This window comes from Cornus florida, unplaced genomic scaffold (assembly GCF_030987335.1).
Source record: "Cornus florida cultivar Cherokee Brave unplaced genomic scaffold, ASM3098733v1 CherokeeBrave_3.0.0_Hap2_Chr10, whole genome shotgun sequence".
NCBI classification, from domain to species: domain Eukaryota; kingdom Viridiplantae; phylum Streptophyta; class Magnoliopsida; order Cornales; family Cornaceae; genus Cornus; species Cornus florida.
This window is the reverse complement of record NW_026775580.1, coordinates 112,751,427-112,774,978: the sequence shown is the minus strand read 5'-3', so window position 1 is coordinate 112,774,978 and position 23,552 is coordinate 112,751,427. Positions and strand designations below refer to the sequence as shown.

The window sequence follows — 23,552 nt, the reverse complement described above, 5'->3', positions numbered from 1 at the left end:
AAGGGCCTTCGGTGCGGATGCTCTTAGACTCATTCTTTGACTAGTTACAAGACTCTCCAACCTTTGATTCCACGAAACCGAATGCTTTACTGTGCCATTGCATTCGTGGCCTATCATATGGTCATTTGTTTTTATATTGCTTTTGCAATAATAATACAAGGCTTATACAACCAGTAAGTTATATTATTATTTTTTAAGATATCAATATAGTATGTTGCATTAGCAAATACAGGAGTCGTCCATACTCCATAGATCCCCTCCATAGGTAACTAACCCTACATCCACTTTTATATTTGTGGGCTCGCGTAGCTGCAAACTCAGAAGCCATTAGGTTTTTAGGATGTTTTATGCACCTTAAATACTATTTTGACTGGAACAACAAAAATCACCTTTTAGACATCAGTTATAATCCTTTTTTTGTTTTTCTTATATTTTAGTTTATTGTTCTACTTCACCACAAGGTGGATTGAAGAACTAGTATCGTCTTTTTGATTCCGGATTGTTGTGGGAAATATTCTAGGGATGGAGCTAGTACACGAGTATATCCGAACCTGATGTTTCTTATGGAGCAACTTTCTTGACAGAGAACCCTCGCAATGATCTTGAAGATCTAAATCCTTCACATTACTAAATCACAGGCATTGGAAGGAGCAAATTACTGGTTAACATGAGCTGGGGTACAGGAATGAAGGGCTTGTTGAAGTTCTTGATGCTCAGCAATACCTACTGGTTCCTGGAGAAATAAATACATCAAATCACAGGCAACATGTTCTCAGTTGTGAGAGCAGAAAGCATGTGGCATGAAAGGCCAACTATCAAACGTTCTTCTTGTATCCTATTTTTCCTTAAATTTTATGTTAAGAGTAGGATGGTCATTCTTTAAGTCAAGATGAGTTAGAATAGAATTGACATTCTTTAGATCCAAACAAAAAAAATGGTCAAGCTTTTTGTGTGAATGACCATTCTAATGAAATTTAATTTGCTTACCAAACAAAAGAATCCATTCTCCACACTGCCATTCAAGTCATTAAGCATTCCAAAACTAACACCTGAACATGAATCCTTCCTAAAATGATTTTTACAAAGGTTTAATACCTGATCATGAACCACTTCACTATAACTGTTTTGACTCAAGCCGCACTCACAACAATTACACCAAAAAGTCGTTAATCATTCCTAAAATGATTGATTTACAACAACAAGAAGGAAAAACTAGAATGCAATGGCGAATATACCGATCCTGTTCAAGAATGAGCTCCTTAACCTCACAGTTCTGTTATCCACCAATCTGTTCCCAACTTGGTCTATTATGATTGAAAAGCCATCAAAATTGAGATAGCAACTCCTTCACCAGCACGACGCCTTGACATAAACAGTCGAAGTAACGTGGAGTGTGAACTTAACTTCATCATGCCACTGCACTAACTAGAGCTAGCCCACAAGGAGCTAAGTTTGGCTGCAAGCTTTGCACTCTTGTAGTCCTCTCTAAGCTGGATAAACCTGAATTTGCAGTCAATTCAAAAGTTTACCATCTCATAAAGGGAATATGGGTACAGGAGGAGACAGTCGCCAACTAAGAAAAGAATAGATAATTTATAGACATTAAAGGTGTGATGTCATTGTCTTTCTTTTTCTTCCCCCTAACACATTACTGATACAAGTTATGTACCTAAAAACCCTAACTGCAGTATGTGATTCCTTCCTGAAGCATTCAGCTATGGACTATAATTGTAGTTGAACGCGAGTAAATCAACCCATGATTTTTCCTAAAGTTGTATTGTTCACAAATTAACAGTTGATATAAGTAATAGTGAGAGATTTTCTTTAATGCATTTTAATTAGTGGAAAAACTGTGCCATAGAAATGAAGTCATTATGTTCTACAAAAATTCTGCAGTCAGTGCTACTCATTTTGGGTTTTAATATATAAAAAATCGCCAATATTACATTTACCTCTGTGCATCTTTCCGAATACTTGGGGTACCCTCAAATAGGGTGGAGAGACTTTCAGGAGCAACGATAAAGACATTGGCCATGCTGGAGGCAAAATTAAATCAGTAAATAATAATAGAGTGATAAATGAAAAGCCTGAGATCTAACAAACCCCTACAACTTACATGCCCAACAATTCAAATTTCTCATCCACAGAAGGAGCATTAAAACGACGCACAAATTCACCATACTCGGTTATGTCACGCTTCAGCCTCAGCCCTCCACTATAAACAAAATCAACGGCCAATTAAGTGAAGCAAAATGGTGAGAACAACAACAGCAAATAAGTTGACTGGTTAAAATTCAGAATTATAACAGCAGTCAATTCAATCTAATTGTTTTGAAGATAAAATATGATGTAAAAAGAAACTTCCGGCGAAAAAAAAAAATAATGCAAAAAGAAGCTCAATGATAGATGGCAATGATACAAATTTGTAAAAATTACAACCAAGTTTTACTTTATCCATTAAAAGACAAATAAGTCATACTTTTGAAACTTTTTCTATTTAAGTTTTAAATTGCTAAATATTTCATTTACACCCTTGCTAAATTAGATATAAAATTTGGGCTCAAATCATCCATTTATAACTTTATAATATTAGATATAACATTTAAATAAAAAGAAAAGAAAAAAACTTTACAATTCTTTTTAAAAAAAATATATAATAAGATTCTTAATTGAGTTTCATTTAAATTAATTATTATTTAAACTCATAATGCAATATCCATTAATTAATAAAAACTAAAAGGAATACATAGGACTTATTTTTCAAAAGTAGGACTTATTTGTCTTTTAATGAGAAAAGTAGGGACTCAATAGTAATTTTTACTAGAAATTTTACCCATAATGGGATCGAATCTGCTCTTACCTATCCCTACAACACTAATAACTCTTTGTAAGAGACTAAGCTCTGATACGTCAAAGTACGCTAAACCCCAAACTGCCCTTAGACAAGCGAGGGGGAATGAATGGGTCTTGAAATTTTATTGATGACTTAAAACAGAAATTTAAATTTTACGTAACTAGTTTCAATTGAAATTAAAATCTTAACTAAAAATCATAAACCACAGCAATAATCAGCATTGTGCAAAAACATATAAAGCAAATGGAAATTTACATGAAAACACTGATATTACGTCAAATAAAAAATAATAATAATTAAAAAAAAAAAAAAAAAGACATAGGGTAAAAACCACAAGAGCTAGTTCATGCAGATCAATGAAAAGACATTCATTCACAATTTAGGTATCAGTTTCTAAAACCCAAAAAATACCTAGTTGCTTCAAACTCAGACTCACGTCAGATGTTCTTTGGATCTGCTGCCAACAATCTATGAATTCGCTACTCACAAAATTCGGTCATTAACTTTTATTTTTGATCTCCACTAATTGTCCAAAAAAGTTCTGTTTAGAGTGGAATTTTGGTGTTGATCTCTTTGAAGCACTTTGATTGTAGATAATCAACACTCCAACAAACACTCACCACCCGTATGCAATGATGATGAATAAAAGAAAACAATATGCAATCAATTGCCTATGCTCTCAAATCTCAATATGCTTTGGATGCTCTATGTGGCCTCTATATGCCTCTATGTTTACACAAACTTAGGGAATTGCAAAGCCAAAAAGAACTAGGGTTTTAAGTGTTTGAAATCAAATTGAAAACTGCCATTGTGCCATCTGCAGAGTTTGACCAATCCGACTGAACTTCGATTGATACAACCTACACCAGTGAGGGTCAATCGATGTCTTCAATTGATCATTGCCCCTTTACTTAGATTTTTCAAATTAAAATACTTTGATGCATTCAGAACACAATTTTAAGGATACATTAACGTCAATGTAAGATTAGAAATCCTATTTTGGTGGGCGAATCCTTGAGTGCGGAAATTACTTTCTTACCTTGCTGAATCTTTGGAATCTCCATAAAGTACTTGGATTGTTGTAACACCTAACTCAATCAACAACTTTTAGAAACACCAACTTGAAATTGAAAATACAGACTCTGTTTTGTACTAAATTTACCAACTTAAGTCCTATTGACCAAACATTAATTCATTTAAGGAAGGCCATACCATTTGACTCCACAACAAAGACAATAGTGACAAACTGACAATAATTTGAAACCATTATAGGATCATTTTTCTCATACTACAAATACAGCCTAATTGTTGTTGCTTTCGAGATTAGTCAGAACTAGAATTAGAACTGCTTACACCAGCAAAGAAAAGTAACAAAAATGCAAATGTGCTCAGCAGAACCAAATCAAAATAGGGTGGATAAATATACTTTTTTATGCACGCACACACATTGAACAATAATTGCTGCACATTTGATGATGATAATATTTCTGAGAAAAGTCATTTATAAGTAAAAATAGGTTGGCAGAAAACCTGACTTTTGTCAAGCAATGCTCACACCAAAGATAATCTTCAAACCCTCCTTCATTTTGGGTTGTCCAAAATAGTAAATGTCCACTTTAATAATCTTCAGACCCTCTTTATATTTTGGGATTTCCAATAGTAAATGTCCCCTTTAGTAATCTTCAAACCCTCTTTATATTTTGGAATGTCCAATAGTACATGTCCTCTTTTGAACAATCAATGAAAAGGTTTCAGCTATCCAAATTATCCTTAGATTTTGAAAACTTCCCCAAAAAATAACAATGTAAAATCTTTTATGTTTTGAAGGTTAAATTTAGAATTTCAAAGAGAGACGTGCATTAAATGCATGTCCCTTTCAAAGTTGAAATCCCTAAAAGGGAAAAGTATTTTGGGACAGAGGGAGCTAGGGAGTGATCGAATACCTTCTTTCGTTCACCATGTCAAAATCCATGTGATTGAAAAGTTCATACAACAAAGAAGTTCTAGCTCAGCCTCTAGCTCTTCCAGCAGGAGAAACTCAGACTAATGGGATCAAGAAGAGTTAATATCAGTAGGGATTTATGTAATACAGTGGTTTCTTTCCAACAATCTCTCCAAGTAAATGTTTCTAACTCAACTTTAGCTAAGGACAAACCTTGGGAGGGGACATCAAACTTCGATGTTAGGTGCGTTAACAAACAAACATGTAGAAAAAAGACTAATAACATGGAGAATGCATCAGAAATGACTGGTGCATGTGAATATGAGAGGGAGTGAGCAAGAGAAAGATTGATAACAAGGGACTGTAATAATTGCCTCCAAAGTAATAATAAATTGATCAATGTTTGATACTTTCCAAACTAACGAGAAAAATAGAACTCATGGGGAAACCAAAAAAAACTGTCATTGTCCAAATTAATCACCATTTTAAGTTATATGGAAAAACACACGAGTCACTTCTGATGCCAAATTTCCTTATTGCATACAACAGCAATTATAATTATTTTTTTATCTAGTTTTGCAAAAAAAAAAAAAAAGGAGGTTTCAAAATTTTTCCTTTCTTTTTCTTTAATACCAACATTTACAGATGCACTTCCTCAATATGGAGATCACTTCTCTGTCGTAGGGAAACTAGAACAACAATAATCAATATGCAGACATAATTTTGGCAAGTCAATAGGCATGCAACCCTTTTTTTCTTTTTTCCCCTTATCTGTAAGCATACATTAACATAATAATAGGGTAAAGTGCCAAAAAAACCCTTCAACTATGACCCATATGGCAAATAACCCCCCTAAACTACAAAAGTGGCAGAAAAAACCCCTGAAATATCAACTTTAGGTGCAAATTGCCCATTCCGGCAGTCGGAATCTCCCATGCCTATCACCTGACAAACCAATTTTAACTAAATGTCCATACAACCCTTACAAAAGCTTAAAGACCATAATACCCCTCTTATTTCCATTAAACCCAAACCCCAACCAAACATGCCCTATTTCTCTTTTCCAAATCCATCTTGCTCGATCAGACTGAACCTTCCAATTCTCTCTCTCTCTCTGCGAGTGTGGACTCGTATTTTGTTCGTACACAATCAATGGACAGAGATGGGGAACTGCGGACTAAGCCATTGCATTTCCCATCTCTCTTCCTATATATATATATAGTGTATCATTCAGTCATTCAACAAAATATCGCTCTGTCATCTCTCTCCGATACAAGCCATGGATCACGATTGTCGGCAACCCAACCACAAGACCCCAAAATCTAGTCCCAAGACCCAATCGCAAAATCCCATGAAAATTTTTGTCAGGTAAACCCAATTGCAAAGAACCACTGCCACTACAATTGCAAAGAAATTTTTTGTCACCAATCACAACGCAAAACCCAATTGCAATTCTCCATGAAATCTTTTTGTCACCAATCACCAAGCAAAACCCAATCGCAAAACTCCATCAATATGTTTGTCACCCATCATCACCAAACTCATATAACAAAGCTTTAATTGAAACCACTGCCACTACAAAAGCCACGTCGGCGGGTCTCGCTGTCAAAACACCATCACAGCATTCTCACAGCCATCGCCATTGCCGATTATCAGGCCTTTATCTTCGTTGGTTAAGCCTTTCGCCGTTGTCGCCACTGGACTGATTCCTACTGCCGCCATCAAAATCTGTCACCATCATATTCCTCGCCAAATCTTTGCCTTCGTGGGATCTGTTGGTTGTCGCTGCTGCTTCACCGTCATTGGAGGTGGTAGAGATCCATTGAGAATCACAGAGAGAAAGAGAGTGGTAGAGAGAAATTCCTTCGTGTCGGTTGACCCTTATATTTCACCCGATATCTATATATATACACACACGCACACACATATGGCTTATATACGAATAATTGAATATTCAAATATCACAGTTTCTCTTTATATTAAATTGGGTGAGGTGTCGGCATATAACCGGTTGTTGAGATTTTTTTTTTCACTGGAGTTGCTGAGTGAAACGGTGGCGTCTTGATCGTGGGTAAAATAGTCTTTTAACAATTCCGATAACAGCAATTGACCAGATTGTAGTTACCTGCACCAAATCATTAGTTTAGGGGGGTTTATTGTAGTTCGGGGGGGTTAGTTGAACTAGGGCCATAGTTGAAGGGGGTTTTCTTGCACTTTACCCTAACAACAACAACAATAATAATAATAATAAACTATGAAAGATAAGAGCGAGGCTTTACCTGGTGTTAAAAGTGAACTTCTGCCAATGATTTAGCAGCCCTTTGTACAAGCGGTTACCCTATCGACAGATTCACCATGTTAAAAGTGAACACAAAAGGAAAATTTGCCGAAAAATATAACAGAAGATGAATTTCCAAATCAAAACCATTGCAAACAGAGACTCAGAAATGTAGGAAAGGTAGGTGTCTATTAATTCAAGCTATTTGTCGCTGTTTAACTGAACAGGATCTTTCAATTATACTATATTATGACCATAGTTTGGTGGCTTCATGTATTTTGTCAATTTTTTTGTTTTTTGTTTTTTAATGGTCGTCCTGTTTTATCAATCATTAGACAAAAAAACAAACAATGCATTAATGTATGCTTATGGATTAGCATGTGCAACACATGTTTATTCGATTAATGACAAATGCATGCAGAAACCTATTTGCATAGATGCGATCATAACCAGAAGAAAGAAAATTGTATCAATTAGCAGTGACAATATCATCTATGCAAGATCATGAAAGATAAGACATTCAAACATCATTCAAACTTACGGACTTCTGCATACGAAATACGCACACATGCTATCCGAATAAGGCAGAAAAAGTTGGAGAGTAACATAGAATAGACTTATGTGTAATAAAAGATAACAGAGAGAAAAAACATTGTACCAATTCAGCAAGGAAAGCTTGCTTGTTAAGACCTTCTAGTGCAGTGAATGCCGATTCAAGCACACGAGAAAGGTATGCTACAACTCTGGCCAAGCGAAGAGAGAGGTTAATTGGTAATGGAAACAACATATCAAATAAGGGGCAGATCTGTCATGAAGAGTGGAGTAATAAGCCAACCAGAAAAATGATGAGAGGTAAAAAAACATAAGGTCCTGGAAATGAAGAAATGACTGCATCTTGTCAGTGTTATGAAAAAAGTAGCAGTTACAATTCAAATGCCATGAGAATAATACTGATTCACATCAGATGGTCCGTGAAACATCACGGGTTGACTACGCATCCATGCAGTTTTGGAATAGAACACTCACAAATTGACTTATATTAATTCAAGTACAAGTTCAGACTTTGTATACTCAGATATACCTTGTACAAGCATTTGTTGGGCGATGATCAGGAGCAATACCATCATCAGGTGACCGATAATCTGTTACCTTCTGTTCAGCTAACAGCAATCGCTCTACCTGCACAAGTTCCATAAGAAAATATATTTGAATATCTAGCATGAGGATGAACAACAATATACCTCAAGCATACATGGAGGACCTCGAGTCAAAAAGAATATTTGATCATCACAATAAAGACAAATCCAAACATCAGCAGAATAGCAAAAATACAAACTACCATATTAGAAGTAACCACCATAACATACAGCTGACACTTAAAAAATTGGCTTTATTAAGAGCATGTGCCATACACCTAAATATTTTTTAGGCAAATTCATTAAATCACAAACCTCAGCAATAACAGTTTCAATGCATTGTTGAAGCCCTTTGTGAGCAGCACCCTCTGCACTGGACATAGCTGTTGCCATTTCTTCACAGGAAGCAGCATGTGCACCATCAACAGGTAGTAAAAGCCGAGATATAGAATTTGCAAAATACTGCAGAAGAAAAGTTCAAATCAATTTTTATTACAAAGAAGAATCGGAACATTCTCCCACAAGCTTTGGTAACAAAATCATACTTGCTGAACAATAGCCACACTGCTTCCGCAACGTTGTACAGCCACCATAAATGATCTAAAACTGCTTTCACCAGCAGCAGCAGCAGCTTCTGCCTACGCATGACCAAACCATCTATCATAACTCAAACTATTCTCAAATTTTAAAAAAGAACTTATTTTAGTGAATTTATATAGTACAGACAAAAGACTATTCCGAATGCATGGACCAAAAGAAAATAAAAAAAGAAAAAGGATTGATCAAGTAATTACAGCAGAAGCAGCTGCAGCAGCCACCCTCCTAGTAAGGTTTGACCCCAGCACAAACTTTTCCCTCAAAGCTGCAGCTTCAGTCAGGCTGTCTCTAGCTCGCTCGAGTCCTTCTGTTATGTATTGACCAACCTGCAGAAGGACAAAGGAAAGGGAAGGCGAGAAGAAAAAAAGAATTATGTGCCCATGACATAGATAAAATCAATGCCACAATATACAGTTAAAAACTCAGACTATGGAAATTAGGTCAGCCAACTTACTTGGTCAAGCAGGCAAGTGAATACAGCTTTTACGTTGGCTGCAAGTGTAGCAGGCTATACAAAGACAATTTGAAGAATCAATAAGCAAAAACACTGCAAATTATCTAAAACTATAATGCTGATGAAATTCAATATAGAAGTATGCACACAAGAATCTAAACTATTAGACAGGAATACATCTAAATAAAAAATAAAAAATAAAAAACAATAAAGAAAGTACTTGAATATAGTATTGCAAGAACACTTTAAATTATCCAGTGGAGATGACAGAAAAACTCAATGCCAGCTGCAAATAACAACTTATTATTGTGTCCACAGCTTTCACCTCCCACATTTGGTGCTCCTCCCCCACCCCCCCAGTTTTTTCAAATTTACCATCAGATTTAAGTTTTTGAAAGATCACTTTGACACCCCCTCCGAGTTGGGAACCGTTAACAAGTTAAAAATCCATTGTGCATTTATCAAACTACTGACTGAATTTTATAATTTACTACCATACTGGTTATTTAAGAAATGTAGCAAAAAATGACCAATTTACCCTCTTAAACTCTCTACACCCCCGTCTCCTCCATCTGTGGTTCTCTCTCCTCTTCCTCAATGCCACCACTACCGACACATACGGCCATTGCCACAACCACCATTGCTGCTGCCGCCGCCGCCGCCGCCGTCAGCGCGACACGCACAACCACCATCATCTCTCTCTCTCTCTTTTCAATCCTTTTTTCACCATCACTGCAGGCTGCAGCGACCCATTTGGACAGACCTAAAATGAACAGAACCCACCACCCCCTCTACTCACCCTCCATATTTACCAAACTGACCCAGCGGTTCTCATTGCCATCATCAGCTTAGGCACTACTGTCACCATTGCACTCCTAATTGAGCAATTCTCCTCCTTCGCCGCCAATCCAAATCATCGTCCTCCACCACCAATCCACCCAAATTGAAACCCCACAGCCCATTCGAATTTGTCCTGTAGACACTAAAATTTCATGGGCTTTTGTTTTGACAAATTGGTCCATCAAATATGGGTCTCATATTTAATTAAATTATTTAATTGGCCCAAACTTGGTCAACTTAAATTATTTAATTAGCCCAGCCCAGTTAATTAAATAAAAATATAATTATTTTCAATTAAATATATTTAGGAATAATTATTTTAATGGATAATTATCACAATATAACCGGCCCAGGCCAGTTATAATTGTGTCCTTATCAAGAAAGGGCACACGTCATCATCCTATTCATCTAAGAAGTCTATAAATAAAGGCATGGAGGAAGGAAGAAGGTGTACAGAAATTCAGAGACTCGGAAGTCCATAATTCAAGAGTAAAAAAACAGAAGCTCTACCGACATTCATCCCCAACACCCAATCCTTGAAGAAGAAGAGCAACAAGCACATCCAAAATCATGTCGTTCTTCCATAAATTCAACAAATTATTTGAAGACGAAGAACAACAAGCACATCCAAAGTCGTGCCGTTCTTCCTCAAATTCAACAAAGAAAAACAAGCACATCAAAATCGTGCCGTTCTTTTCTCCGTGATTTAACAAGTTTGAAGAATCACTAAACACTGTTCGAGATCAAGCTTCGTCAACCCTCGATCAGAAATTATCGGCGATCTTCCACAACTACAAATACTTGAAGAAGATTGTCAACAACCCGATTCAAGATCAAGCTCCAACAGCCCTTGGATCCAACCAACAAAGGAGATCGAATCAGATGATACTTTCTTTCTTTTGTAAAGAATACCTCAGAGGATTATACTCGAATTTTCATAAATCAATAAATTATTATTTGCCCCATATTTCATTCTTTAATTTGCAGATACGAAATTTGTGTGTACATGTCCGACAACAAGCACTGGAAGCATGCCACTACTTTTCATACAATCTCTACAGCCATTTATACATTGGGGTCATATTCAGTACATATATATAAACACACATCTTTCATTAATTACAAAATTGTACTATTTAGATCACTCAAAACTCGATATTACTTGTTCCAAATTGTCCTATATAAGTTATTGAAAATTTTTACTTCGTCATAAATGTTGTGTAACATGCAAGAGAGAGAAAGCTAGCTTAATTGCATGTTGAAGGAGACATAGATGGTCACAACATATGGCTTCAAACACCACTAATATATCATTATTTACCTCCATCACCACTTCAAATTAATGGGCAATTCCTCCATTAATATATCTTCCAAAAAACCCACAGTACCCTCCAAACGTTGTTCTAGCCATCATCAGCCAGGTCATTCAAACCGGAGGTAACGTTGTTCTAGCCATCATCAGCCGGGTCATTCAAACCGGAGGTAAAGGCCTAACAATGGGTGGTGACTGGTGGTGTGGAGGGTGCAATGGGAGAAGGGCCGTTAGGGGAAGAGAAAGAAAATGAAATCTTATAATTTGGATATTACATAATAATTTTTTATATCTTAGGAAAATTGGTAAAATAGTCAATTTATAAAGTTAATAGTCATTTTTGTCATTTCACTTCATAGTATTTAAGGAAAATTCAAACCGGAGGTAGTCCTTCTGTGTTTTTTTTTTTTGTCCTAGCGGGTAGAGAGAGAGAGGTAAAGGCCTAACAATGGGTGGTGACTGGTGGTGTGGAGGGTGTAGTGGGAGAAGGGCCGTTGGGGGAAGAGAAAGAAAATGAAATCTTATGATTTGGATATTACATAATAATTTTATATATCTAAGGAAAATTGGTTAAAACAGTCAATTTATAAAGTTAATAGAGTCATTGACGTCATTTCACTTCATATTATCTACTCTTTCGATTGACCTAAAAGTTGATGACAGTGGTGGTTGCGGTGATTTTGTAACACCTCAAGGGAGGTTGACCACAATTCTTTTCAGAACTTCAATCTAAGTAATTTCGAGTAACCTCAAGAGGTCTGAGAGTAATTTCAGCATGTCTGTACAAATCTGTGCTACATAGTGACGAAGATAAATCATCAGCAATTAAAGCGAACCTCCACCGTCCACCTGACTCAAAATGGTTCAACCTGTCTTTCGTCTGTATCTTCTAACACAACATGTAAGTGGGAGCGCCACTGGTAAATGGTAATAGATCTTCTTTTAAGAATTTATATATGGTCCTTGCCTTCCGGAAAGCTGAAGACACAAGAGCAAGGCTTACAGCCGAAGAGAATACAGAGGCAGAAAGAGGGATGCACAAGAATAGAATAACAAGAAGAAAGAAACTCTATTCTGGTCTCTCCATGGACAGGAACAAAACCTGTTGGCTAATACATTGTGAAACTGGTGCACCTTGGTTCAAAGAAAGAAAATAGATACGATACGTCATTCTCGTAATACATTGTATTGCCAAGGAATTCCATACCAAAAAAATCAAAGAGAATCAGATACCAAATAAAAAATGCAATACATTTGTTAAGGATTCAGATACACATACATCTCAAAATTATGACATTTCCATGATGGATATATAACTTAATATATGCATGGTAACTTGATCTTTATAACACACAACCTTTTGGGGAAAAAAATGCTATAATTTACAAGAGGCTCAAATGTCGTAGTGAATTATCACAAAGTGAACTTCAAGGTACATGGTAAAGTCTCTCAACTTTTCAGGATGGCAGAAATGCTTAACTAGGCATTTTGAATTCACTTGTTGGCACCAATTGTGTAAACACGTTAGAACTTTCAGAAGTAAAAGAAACATCAAATGCCTAGACAAAATTTACCTGAGATGACAACAAAGTGCATCTGGTAATTGCTTCTTCATTCCACCGCACAAATTCTGTCACCACAGTAACAGATATCTGTTGATGGGAAGATGCTAACGAAGCTCCCCTTGAGCGTCCAATTGACCCAGTTGACTCGGATGATTGCTGGTTTTCAGCACGCAGTTCCCCCATCTGCATGTTAAAGTTGGTTGTAGGGAAATGACAACACCAAGACGAAGTCAACAACAGCCAAAGAAAGAAGGGGGAGGGGGGGAGAGAGAGAGAGAGTTAAACCTTTGCTTTATAGAGTTGTCTCAGAGAGGCCTGCTCATGCTCAATATATTGATCTTTGTGAGCAAGAAACAAAGACTCTGTTAGGCCTGTATCAAAAAAGAAAGCTGATTTCAGGACAAAAGTGAAAGAACTACGTGAAATAAATTTCAGTACAGTGTAATTCAACCAATAAGAAATTTAAAGAAAAATTCAGTTATGTTAGCTTTCATTTGAAAATATCAAGACTGTTCTTCATTAACTTGTTATAAATAAACTCTCTACAACAAATCGAAACTGAATGAATATTTATTATTTAACAAGTTGGAAAGTGCAACCTTCACTACTAAAATTGGCAAAATGAGAAAACAAAAATTGGACTTCGTTCATAAAATATGACCATAAACCATGCATTTTGCCTTTTCTATCCTGCTAGCTAATTATTTTACGTTCCTAGCGAAAAGAAAAGTATTTTACAGAAACAGAAACAAAAAAGCAAACACAGAACTCTATGATTGAACAGTTCAATTATTGGAGCAAATCTAACAATCAAAAAGCAGCCAAAATTACCTTTACAGCATTTGGAACAAATCGACAAGGTTAATCCCAGTTACAGTATTGCATGCAAATGGTCTCAATCCTTCTTTTAGGGCTGGAAAACTTTGTGGTATTTTTTAATTTTTAATTTTTTATATAATTTAAACCCAGCCAAGCTTCTTTACACAAGGTGCAATCTAACCATGCCCAGAAAAGCAACTTTCATGTTTCCTTCACCAACATCATGAATATTGAAGCCTTTTTAATGTACTGTATAGCTCTTTCGCTATCCTTCTCCTCAAATAAACTTAGAGAACAGATCACGGCCATATTGAATCAACAAAGCTGCCTAATATAAACATAACTTATGTACCATTTAATCAAGTGTAACCATGGCAATGTAGAACCAACTCACAGGCAGGGAGTTCAGGTATTTGATCTAAAAAGAAGCTAGCAATGTTTTCTTAACTGTTACCTTCAACCTCCAAGTCACCACACCCCACAGCACGTAGGTCTCTAGCAAGTTCCTGCGTTTTATCATATGCCACTGCTAGCACTCTAAGATACTGAAACATCAGGAAAACACAACTGGGGTCAAAATCCAACTTTAACATAATTGATGTAGGTATTAAAGAACAATTGCAGCCTCAGTAATCAACTCACTAACAGAAGTCCGCCTTCTTCCATAGGAGGTGGATTAACAAGAGATGGTTTCTGCAACAGTTTGTCAAGAAGTGTAGTAACTCGTTGCTCCAAAACTCGCTGCACGAAAACCACAGGAGGAAACTCGTCATTATTGTAACATTACCAACCAATATGATCCTAGTATCTATACTTCATTTGATGCATTGCCACTAAACACATACGGAACAGAAAAGAGAATAAGTGAGTTGAAGATCAGATACCTGAACCAAAATTGACATAACATCATTTGCAGAAGGGAATACAGCCATTATTGTGGCTGCTTCTTTACGAACAGTGTCTGTAGGTCAATCATTACAAGTACATCAAATTCATTGAGTCCTAACACCCTTTCATTGAGATAAATTGCAAGCCTTCAAACCTGTGATTTCTTTGTACAATGAAGAAAGCCCACGTGCAACATTGCTAGGACTAGGTAATGTACCCTGGTCACCAAGAACCAATCTAGTGTCTGCATTCATGACCTCCACGTCAATAAACATTGGACGTGTTGCCACATAATGTTGCATAGCACTTGTTCCCCTATTAAACTGCATTGTAAAAGGAAAAAAACAAGAAGGTAAGAAGGTGTACAAATTACCAAGATTTCTTTATCGTCGAACCAGTTTCATCCTTAAACTAGATGGGGTATAACTCGAAATGATCCGCTTATAATGATAGATGTATCAAAAACGCTTGATCCTATCCGAAGAAAATTGCAGAGAAGTAATACAAAAGATGTAGGGAATCCCCTCATTCACAAGAAAAAAAAAAAAAAAAAAAAGAAAAAAAAAATGGAAATTCCACGGCCAAAGATACAAACTACCATTGAATAGATGCAAAAGACATAGTTGGAGACTCCATTCATCTAACTCTGAGCCAATATGTAGCAGAAGCGGTCTTGAACAAGGCCAATTTTATCATTTAAATGTAAGAAATTCTAAGGTGAAATGCCTTGAGCATAAATCTGGAGCGCAAATAGCACTTTCCTAAAAATATCCATATTAGTTATGCATATATGTGTTCATCAAGCTCCATTTTTGTCTTGTCACACATCCATCTCAAAATTCTCATTTCTGTCACATCCATCACTTAAGAAGAAAATAACAATAAATGTGCATAGATTGAACTTTTTTCTTCAAGTCAAACACAAATGACTCAATTGTCAATGAAACACGAACTCAGCCATGTATCATCTTTTATAGCTGTTTCTAACCAAAATGAGCAGACTGGATCTCATCAACAAGCAAGTCCCATCTAAAAACTTTACCTGGTGAAAAGTTACAATGAATAAAGAATTATAGACTACGTAGTACTACTATATTAGAGTGGATGGTTAAAAACTTGTAAAATAGTAGCAGGCAAACTCGGTAAAAAAAAAAAAATTCCAGAAGCATTTGATCACATTGATTTCAGAACAAAATCATCTTCTCAACGACGACGTAGATATAGATCTGGACATTAATACCAACAAGTGTCAACTAAGAGCTACTAATCCCATCAGCCAATGTGTGCATCTGAGAAATGCATGTTCATAGTTTCTTTTCCAGGCACTTGCCAAGCCCCTGGCTGGCACAAGTCAACTCCCACGTAAGCTCTTTGTTTCACTGACTGACTTGTTAATACATCAACCAAAGAAACAAGTGCACAAATTAACCCTGTACAAATGCATTAATTCACATTAACTTTTAGTCTTTTACAAGCTCGAGATTTAGCTTTCTTAAATTTGGGGATCTTTGTGGTTTAAATGCTTAAAAGAGTTTTAAGGCCTCAACAGTTATGGTGTATTTAGGGTTTTAATAAATTTAGGGTTGCGTTCAAATTTTAGAGCTAGGGGTTTAAAGGGTTCTATATTTAGGCTTTGAATTCTTTAGTTTTTTAAACTTCAAGTTTAGGGTTTCTTTTCCTTCTCCAAAAATTTTTGGTTTCACATATGGGTTTTTCTGTAGTTTATGACAAAGTGTAAGATAATATAGTTTGAGGGTAGGTTTTTTTTTTTTTTTTTTTTTTTTTTTTTTTGATAAGTAAAATTGAATAAAAAGTGCTCAAAAGGGGAGCGAATCCCAAGAGAAACACACAAGGGCAAAAAGAGCCTCTAAGCCTTCAAAGAGGCCAAAAAAACAACAATCTCCTCTACATATATATAATCTCTCCCTGAAACCCAACAAAAAAGGGTGGAAATAATAGAGAACTTAAGCATAGTAATAGGCATCTCCTTTCCTTCGAAATATCTCCTATTCCTCTTAAGCCAAATACACCACCACACACATAGAGGCGTAGCCCTCCAAGCATCCTGAATATGAGCCCCCACTGTACAACCTCTCCAAGCCTCAATCAACCCTCTAGAGGGATCTAGGCATAACCCAAAGAATCCCAAACAAACCAAGCATCAAATGCCAACAGTCCCTGGCCATGTTGCAATGTAAAAGAAGGTGATCCACTGTCTCCTCATCACGAAGACACAAGTAACAACAATTGACCACCACCTGATTTCTCCTCCTCAAATTATCCTGGGGGTAGTTTGAGGGTAGTTTTTCAAGTGAAATGAAAAACATATTAATGCACTATCAGAGATTTTTATAGAATTTTGAATCCATTAGGAGTCTACTAAATTACCGATTCCCTTCAGGGTACATACCTAAAAAAAGTTACAACCATTCCAAATACAGCCCCAAAACATTAACTTAGTCAAAAATAGCTTGTTTCCTGGAAAAGAACATTGCACGTATAAAAGAAGTTACCTCTTAAATTTCCACAAATCAAATAATTTCAAGTGATCCAAATAATAAGATTTAAAAAATAAAAAAATAAAAAAATGTGATACTTTATATTTCTCAGGCACTCAGCACATGACATGATACATATGCCAATATATGTGACTCAAAGTTGACAACATTAAATACATCAACAATCAAGGCCCGGTATATTTTTCCTTTTTTAACATACTTTTTGGTTCCCTAGCATTAAATTTGCACAACATTTACAAATACAACCATAGTAAATGTAATTAACCAAAGGGTAATATGAAGTTCACATAAATTACCTGAGATAAAATTTTAGCGCACTCTGCCATAATAGACAATTCTCTCCTCTGTGAGGCTGCATCAAATCGAGCCAACAATCTATTCTCCAATTCTACACAAATGATAAAAGGCAAAAAAGCTCAACAATATGTCAACTTACAATAAATATCATTAAAAAACAAGGGACTTAAGGAGGCTACCCTTCCAAATCCTAAATGTTTGCACAGATGATTTTACAAGAATAGGGGGGGAAATCGTTCTGCACATATAACAAATCTTTGTTCATTATACTATTGTTCCTCTTTTGGCCAATACAAGGTGCGAGTTCAGCTTAAAGTCCCTTATATTTGAGATTAAAATTTACCACATTCTTGATTAACTGTATAGTAGAGGGAGAACAATGAAAGATCAATAAAGGAGAGAGAAACGGACTTTTGAAGTCCCAAAAAATATATTCAAAAAGTCATAGAAAGTTGTGCCTTAAAATGCAGTTGAATACACAAAATTGAGAACCAAATGAAAGCTGTGCCTAAAAATCATAGAGAGTTGACGGTCAAATAAGATGGTCACATCTCTACATCTTTTTTCCGGTAGGTATATATACAGCCCACTGGAGGCATTTAATCACCAACTGATAAAAATGGAAAAATCTTCTTAATGATCACTTTTCACAAAATATACTTGGGATAGCTAGCAAGTCAACTGCCATGGCCCCCCAATCCTTCTGACTAGGAGGGGAAAGAAGTAATATCTGTCCCAATTAAATATAAATAATAATGAGACCCTTCAGCCAAGATGCAACGGTTCAAATAGATGGAAAGTTAGGATTAGTGCCAACAAAAATGAAATTGTATCTTCCATACGCTATGTTTGAAATATATGTAAAATACAACAGATAAATTTTGCTTTCAATGCTACATCTAGATGCTCCAAAAATTTTCTCCTTGCTCCAATTAATATAAATAAATGAAAATAACTAATAATAACAAACCGTTGCAGTATTCCTGAAGGTTAGCAAGAGCAACATCCAAGCCTCTACTTGCAGTTGCATTTCCCACAACTGACGGTGCAGATATCCCTTGTCTTCCAACATCTTCTTCAGCGAAAGACCCTAAATCAACAGTAGCAGCATAAAAAGTTATACTTGTTCACAAAGCTCTGCAACAAAACATTAGAATGTAAAAATTATGGAGATGAAAATAAAGTGAATAGTTCAAGGATTCAAACTACATATCTATAAACAAATTTATATATTAAAATAAGTATGTGCAACTCATCCAACATTGCCATATTAGTGCATTACCGTTTGAAAGAAAGATGGAGCAAATGCCATGACTTCCTTCAAACTGTAATGCACTCATCTCAATAAATTTATGATGATGGAGTACAAAATCAGAGAAACCAAGGATGTAGTGTGCTAAATGAGGAAGATAAAGAATGAAATTTGAAAAAGCATGAATGCAATATATTAAAAAGGGGTGTGGGAAGAGTAGTAGCAGGAAGAAGAAGAAGAAGAAGAAAGAGGACAGCCATCTACCAGGAACGTGTAAATGCATTTCTGTCAGTAAGTGTTGATTGTATCAGAACAACAAAAAAAAAAGTTTGTTTCTACAACATACCCATATACTGAAGGAGCTGACATCCAATAAATTTGGTTAATATAAAAGGAAGTGCATGTAGGTGTAAATTTGTGTTCACCTCTTCAATTATATTATATTTGTTTTATCAATAAAAAAGGCAACAATTATTCTTTTTTAACTGGAATTTTTTTAGCTCAAGAAGAATGGAGAAAAACTTAATTTAGCCACCCCAAGCAAATGGCTAGTTTCTGATCTCTCCCCCCCCCCCCCACAGAGAATGGGACGGGGATAGTAAATCTTTAAAAGTTTTAGGGGCAGGTAAGGGATTAGAAGCTTTAACCTGAATCAGGGAGGGGAGGGGATGGATATGTAGTTTCCCAGCGCCGCCCTGATTATATAGCATATTTACACCCACACCCTTACATTAACTTAATACTACTTAAACACCCTTATACACACATATATCTACTCTCCTCTTAGGGTTTGGTAGTCGCAGCCCACTCTGCCCTCACACGCAGTCCACTAAGCCATGGACGCAGTGTCCAGGACGCTTGCTATTGTACTGATCAACAATGCCGGCCACCGATCAGAACAACGATCGGTAGTCCAGGACGCTCCATCAGAACAGAGATTCCGACCACCGACTATACCAGCCACGCTATTTTCCAATTGCTCTTGAAGGTGTTCTTTCCATTTTCTACAGTCATCTCTTCCACGCAACTTGGTCATCTATCCCGATTACTTCTTCTCATCCCAAATTCAAATCAGCTTGCTAATCCAGTTCGTACTTGCCATTCCTGTGCGGCTCTAGGTTTTCTCTCTCTACTTATATATAATTGTGAATGTATGTATCTAGGATTATTTTTCATGTGAATCATATCTTCTTGCGTGTATAAATCAATATATCTATATATGTCTATAGGGTCTGGATGGGGATGGGACTAGGAGTACAAACTCGCCCCAGGGTTGGGACGGGGATGGTATGGAAGAATTTTCAATGGGCGGAGTAGGGTTTAGCCAAACCAGTCCCGAACTCGCCCCGTTGCCATCATACCTACTTGCAGCCCAGAAGAGAGGTTGAAAATCTCTCTCTCCCATGCTTGAGTTCCCCATTTCAAAAAGTATACTCCATTGAAACAGAAAGTAAACAAATAGAAACAAGAAAGAAGAAGGGGAAAAAAAGAAAAGGAAAAGCAACAAAATTACAGCAAATGAGAAACCACACATAATGAAGCGAAGTTGTCAGCACGCAAAAGCAATGGTACATCCAGCAAGATTATTAGTATAAATAAATGTTTAGATTAGTCAACTAAAATTTTGAAAACAGTAATCGATCATCGATTCAGCAAGGTAAAATTATAAACACTTTGGATTTGGAATGAGAGGGCAAAAAGGACTCGTTTAATGATATTTACCTACAGTAACAATGGCCATTAAAAATACTTATCAAAAAAAAAAAAAACAATGGCCATTAGAATGATGTAGAAAGAATGAAGATATGTACATGGACTCAATAAAACAGGACTATTGGATTCACATACATTAGCACAAACAAATAACAGGGACTTAGATTTGAAGAAAGATTATCCTGATAAGTGACAGTGAAATCATACAATAACCATGGCTTTTGGTATATATCTTCTCGCCCACTAATTCAGCTTTCAAGTAGTCAGAGAGGGGGAGAAAGAAAAAACAGCTTGGTATAATGAGTGACAAGTTAATAATGAACATCATTCTGGTTATGAAAGGCAGTAAGGAAGTTTGTAAGAAATAAGAATGCATAATTATGAAGCTTTGCAGGAAAATAATGCCATCTTACGCAATTTCTGTGCAATTGAAGCAGCGTCAGCAACACGACTATCATCAGAAAATAAAGGTGAAAGTTCCATTAGGTCGCCCGGGCTGCTATTAAACTCCATCAAATACTGAAGAAATAAATCAACCAAACAGTGTTAGAGAATCATAAGCAAATGACTTCAATCAGTATGTGCAGTCATTAATAATACCTTTATGAGATCCATCGTCTGGCTTGCAGTTTCACGCTGAGCATCTGCACTCTGGAAAAAAAAATGCTCAAATAAATTAAAGCAAGGATCACATATAGCCCAAAAATTATAGCAAAATAACAATTAGATTAACTTAAGTGCATATGGTATCTGAAGCATTAATTAATCAATCATTACACAAACTTTACCTGCAGATGATCTCCAATTTTGGCAGCAGTCTGTCCAACACTAGTAATACGCGAATCCAACCGTGCAAAGCTATCAAACAAGCCATCTACACCTTTTTCCAGCTGAACATTGAGTGAGATAAACATGAAAGGTAAGTGAAAGTGTATCTTAATAATAAGTACGCATTAAATTCAGGTTCATGAAACCGTTCATAGCACAACGTACTTCCATGATTTATATTAAGAGATTTACAGCAATTAGTGTTAAATGAGGATTATCAGAAACTATAAAGAGATGTACAGCAATTGGTGTGAAAAGTTAATTCTGAAAAGGCATTTCAAAAATTTTAAAAATAAAGAAACTGGTGCCGACTTCAGGTTGCTTGTAGAAACCTCATTCCTTTATATAAATTTTTAGGTTTATCTGGTAACTTTCAAAAACAATGGAGTAATCCATAAATGCACTCTAAGAACTAACCTCAGCAAGTGTCTTGCGGTGCTTAGAATCTTGGACAACAACGTCCTTCTTGAGATTGTAAAGTTTTCCATCAATCTTTAACAAAACATAATATATTAAATATTTTTTTAGAAAACACCCCAACAGATAGTCTTATTGAGTTTGCAGAATTTATCACAGTCCCAAATAAATACCTGTTTTCGAAGATCAACTAACTTTGTATAAGAATCCTTAAACAAATACAATAGAGCATCTACTTCTGGAAATAAAGGGCTTGACGGCCCTTGTGCTGATTTTCCCGCATCAGAGGGAATTCGCATATTCCCATTTGGCAAATCATCACCAACGTTACTATGCCCTTCTAATGAATCTGTTTCTTCTTCTTGATACGAAGGGAGCAGCTCATTTACTAAGTTTCCAAATAAGGCATCAAATGAAAAGTCCCCCTACATTAAAAAAATTCAAAAATAACATAAATAAATAGACTCAATGTTCATTCAAATGCCAAAAGTTTTCGTATATACCAGTGGAGCATAGTACCACTACTTATCTACTTACAGAGACACTTAACACAAACAAACATGAAATTGACGAAGTTTGAGCCCTTACCTTAAAGTCATCTACGTCTAGCTCAAGTGGAACAGAGTTAGCAGCTGAAGATCTTGAAAATCCATCACTCCTAGTTCTATCTCTACTCTCTTTCATCTTATCCATGAGGGAGCAAAAAAAAAATCAGAAACAAAATAATATACATCCACAGTTGGAAAATAATAAGGGACATACACATACTCATCATTCGGCTCAAACTTAAACAAACATCACTTGACGATCACCAATACTCAATTTGGTTGACAAGAATATATGTAGTCACCTTTCATATATCCATCACATAGTTGTACCATTAGGTAGATTTAACTTTCTTTTTTTCTCCCTTTGTGGGTAAATGACATCTCACTGATATCTATAAATGCATCTAATTTTGCTCATTTTTACACCTACATTGTGTTGCAATTAACATCTCAATTATGTCAATCCACACTCCAATACTTCATAATGCATCCCCTGTAGCAGAAAAATAGCCATTGCAGAAGAAAAAGAAAATTAACACCATCTTGTACACCATGAATTCTCATTAAATTAAAGATTCGTAAACTTAAAGTATTCTCAGTTCAAAGACAAGTACATCTTCTATATGGTTAAAAATAATATCAAAATAAATCATTTTTCCATCTTAGTGTTTTAAATGACACACATACATAAATGTATTGGAATTTGACTGGATGTTCCAAATTGATGGTCAAACATATCCTTTAAAAAAAATTTGCCAATTTAAAGTTGGTATTCAATTCGGATCCGAATTTCACTGGATTCAGGCATACGTTAGGCAAATTTAAACAGTGTGATATTGTAGGTTTTCTTCATCAATTCTATCAGTACATTATTAATCTGTTCTTGAACAAATTATAGAGTTGGAACAAATCTTGGAGTGATGGGTTATCAAAAATAAACCATGGTACCCAGTTAACCAAATGAAGTCAGAAATCAAGAAACACGTTTTAAGATCAACGTATATATATAACCTGTAACAACTAAAGAAACCCATAGTAACCCAGTTCATCAAAACAACTACAAAGTCTTACAAATCTCGATATATACATCATGGATGAGCAAAAAGAAGAGAACCTGATCTACACTTCGAATGGGTTTTCTCTTCAGCGATTCAAACCCTAAGCCGATTCTTCACACGTACGATCTTCACAATTCGCTCGATACAATATTTGGAGAAGAATGGCGATGGGAAATCTGCGACAGAGTGAGAGGAGGGGAAATCATGGAGCCGAGGTGCAGGTGGTGTTAGAGTC

General features: G+C 36.0%; 1 protein-coding gene across 6 annotated transcripts; it reads right to left on the bottom strand.

Annotated features, from left to right (window-relative positions):
- Positions 1-911: 911 nt before the first annotated feature.
- Positions 912-23,552, bottom strand: LOC132277242 (exocyst complex component SEC10b-like). 6 transcript variants are annotated; one of them, XM_059779032.1, is made up of 26 exons: positions 23,374-23,547; positions 22,690-22,752; positions 22,300-22,395; positions 21,885-22,136; positions 21,712-21,786; positions 21,255-21,356; positions 21,067-21,117; positions 20,880-20,985; positions 18,472-18,591; positions 17,501-17,592; positions 14,840-15,008; positions 14,682-14,758; positions 14,440-14,538; positions 14,246-14,342; positions 13,264-13,349; positions 12,988-13,161; positions 9,262-9,315; positions 9,005-9,133; positions 8,756-8,848; positions 8,526-8,672; positions 8,156-8,253; positions 7,733-7,817; positions 7,076-7,134; positions 2,117-2,215; positions 1,953-2,036; positions 912-1,500 (listed from the first exon to the last, which is right to left on the bottom strand). In XM_059779032.1, exons 3-26 carry the CDS (start codon positions 22,393-22,395, stop codon positions 1,422-1,424), a joined length of 2,523 nt encoding a protein of 840 aa, XP_059635015.1. In that variant the 5' UTR covers positions 22,690-22,752; positions 23,374-23,547; the 3' UTR covers positions 912-1,421. The 6 variants fall into 6 exon arrangements, 5 of the variants coding, with proteins under 5 accessions (XP_059635015.1, XP_059635014.1, XP_059635018.1 ...); XM_059779031.1 differs by lacking the exon at positions 22,690-22,752; XM_059779035.1 differs by lacking the exon at positions 22,690-22,752 and having other exon boundaries at positions 14,252-14,342.

What these genes read in the sequence shown, in the direction of transcription:
- LOC132277242 (XM_059779032.1), bottom strand. Translation starts at nt 22,395, where the DNA reads ATGAAAGAGAGTAGAGATAGAACTAGGAGTGATGGATTTTCAAGATCT. An exon ending in AGACGATGGATCTCATAAAG is followed by an intron (nt 20,986 to 21,066) that starts GTATTATTAATG and finishes TTATTTCTTCAG; the next exon opens with TATTTGATGGAGTTTAATAG. An exon ending in AAGCTTTCCTTGCTGAATTG is followed by an intron (nt 7,135 to 7,732) that starts GTACAATGTTTT and finishes ATCTGTCGATAG; the next exon opens with GGTAACCGCTTGTACAAAGG.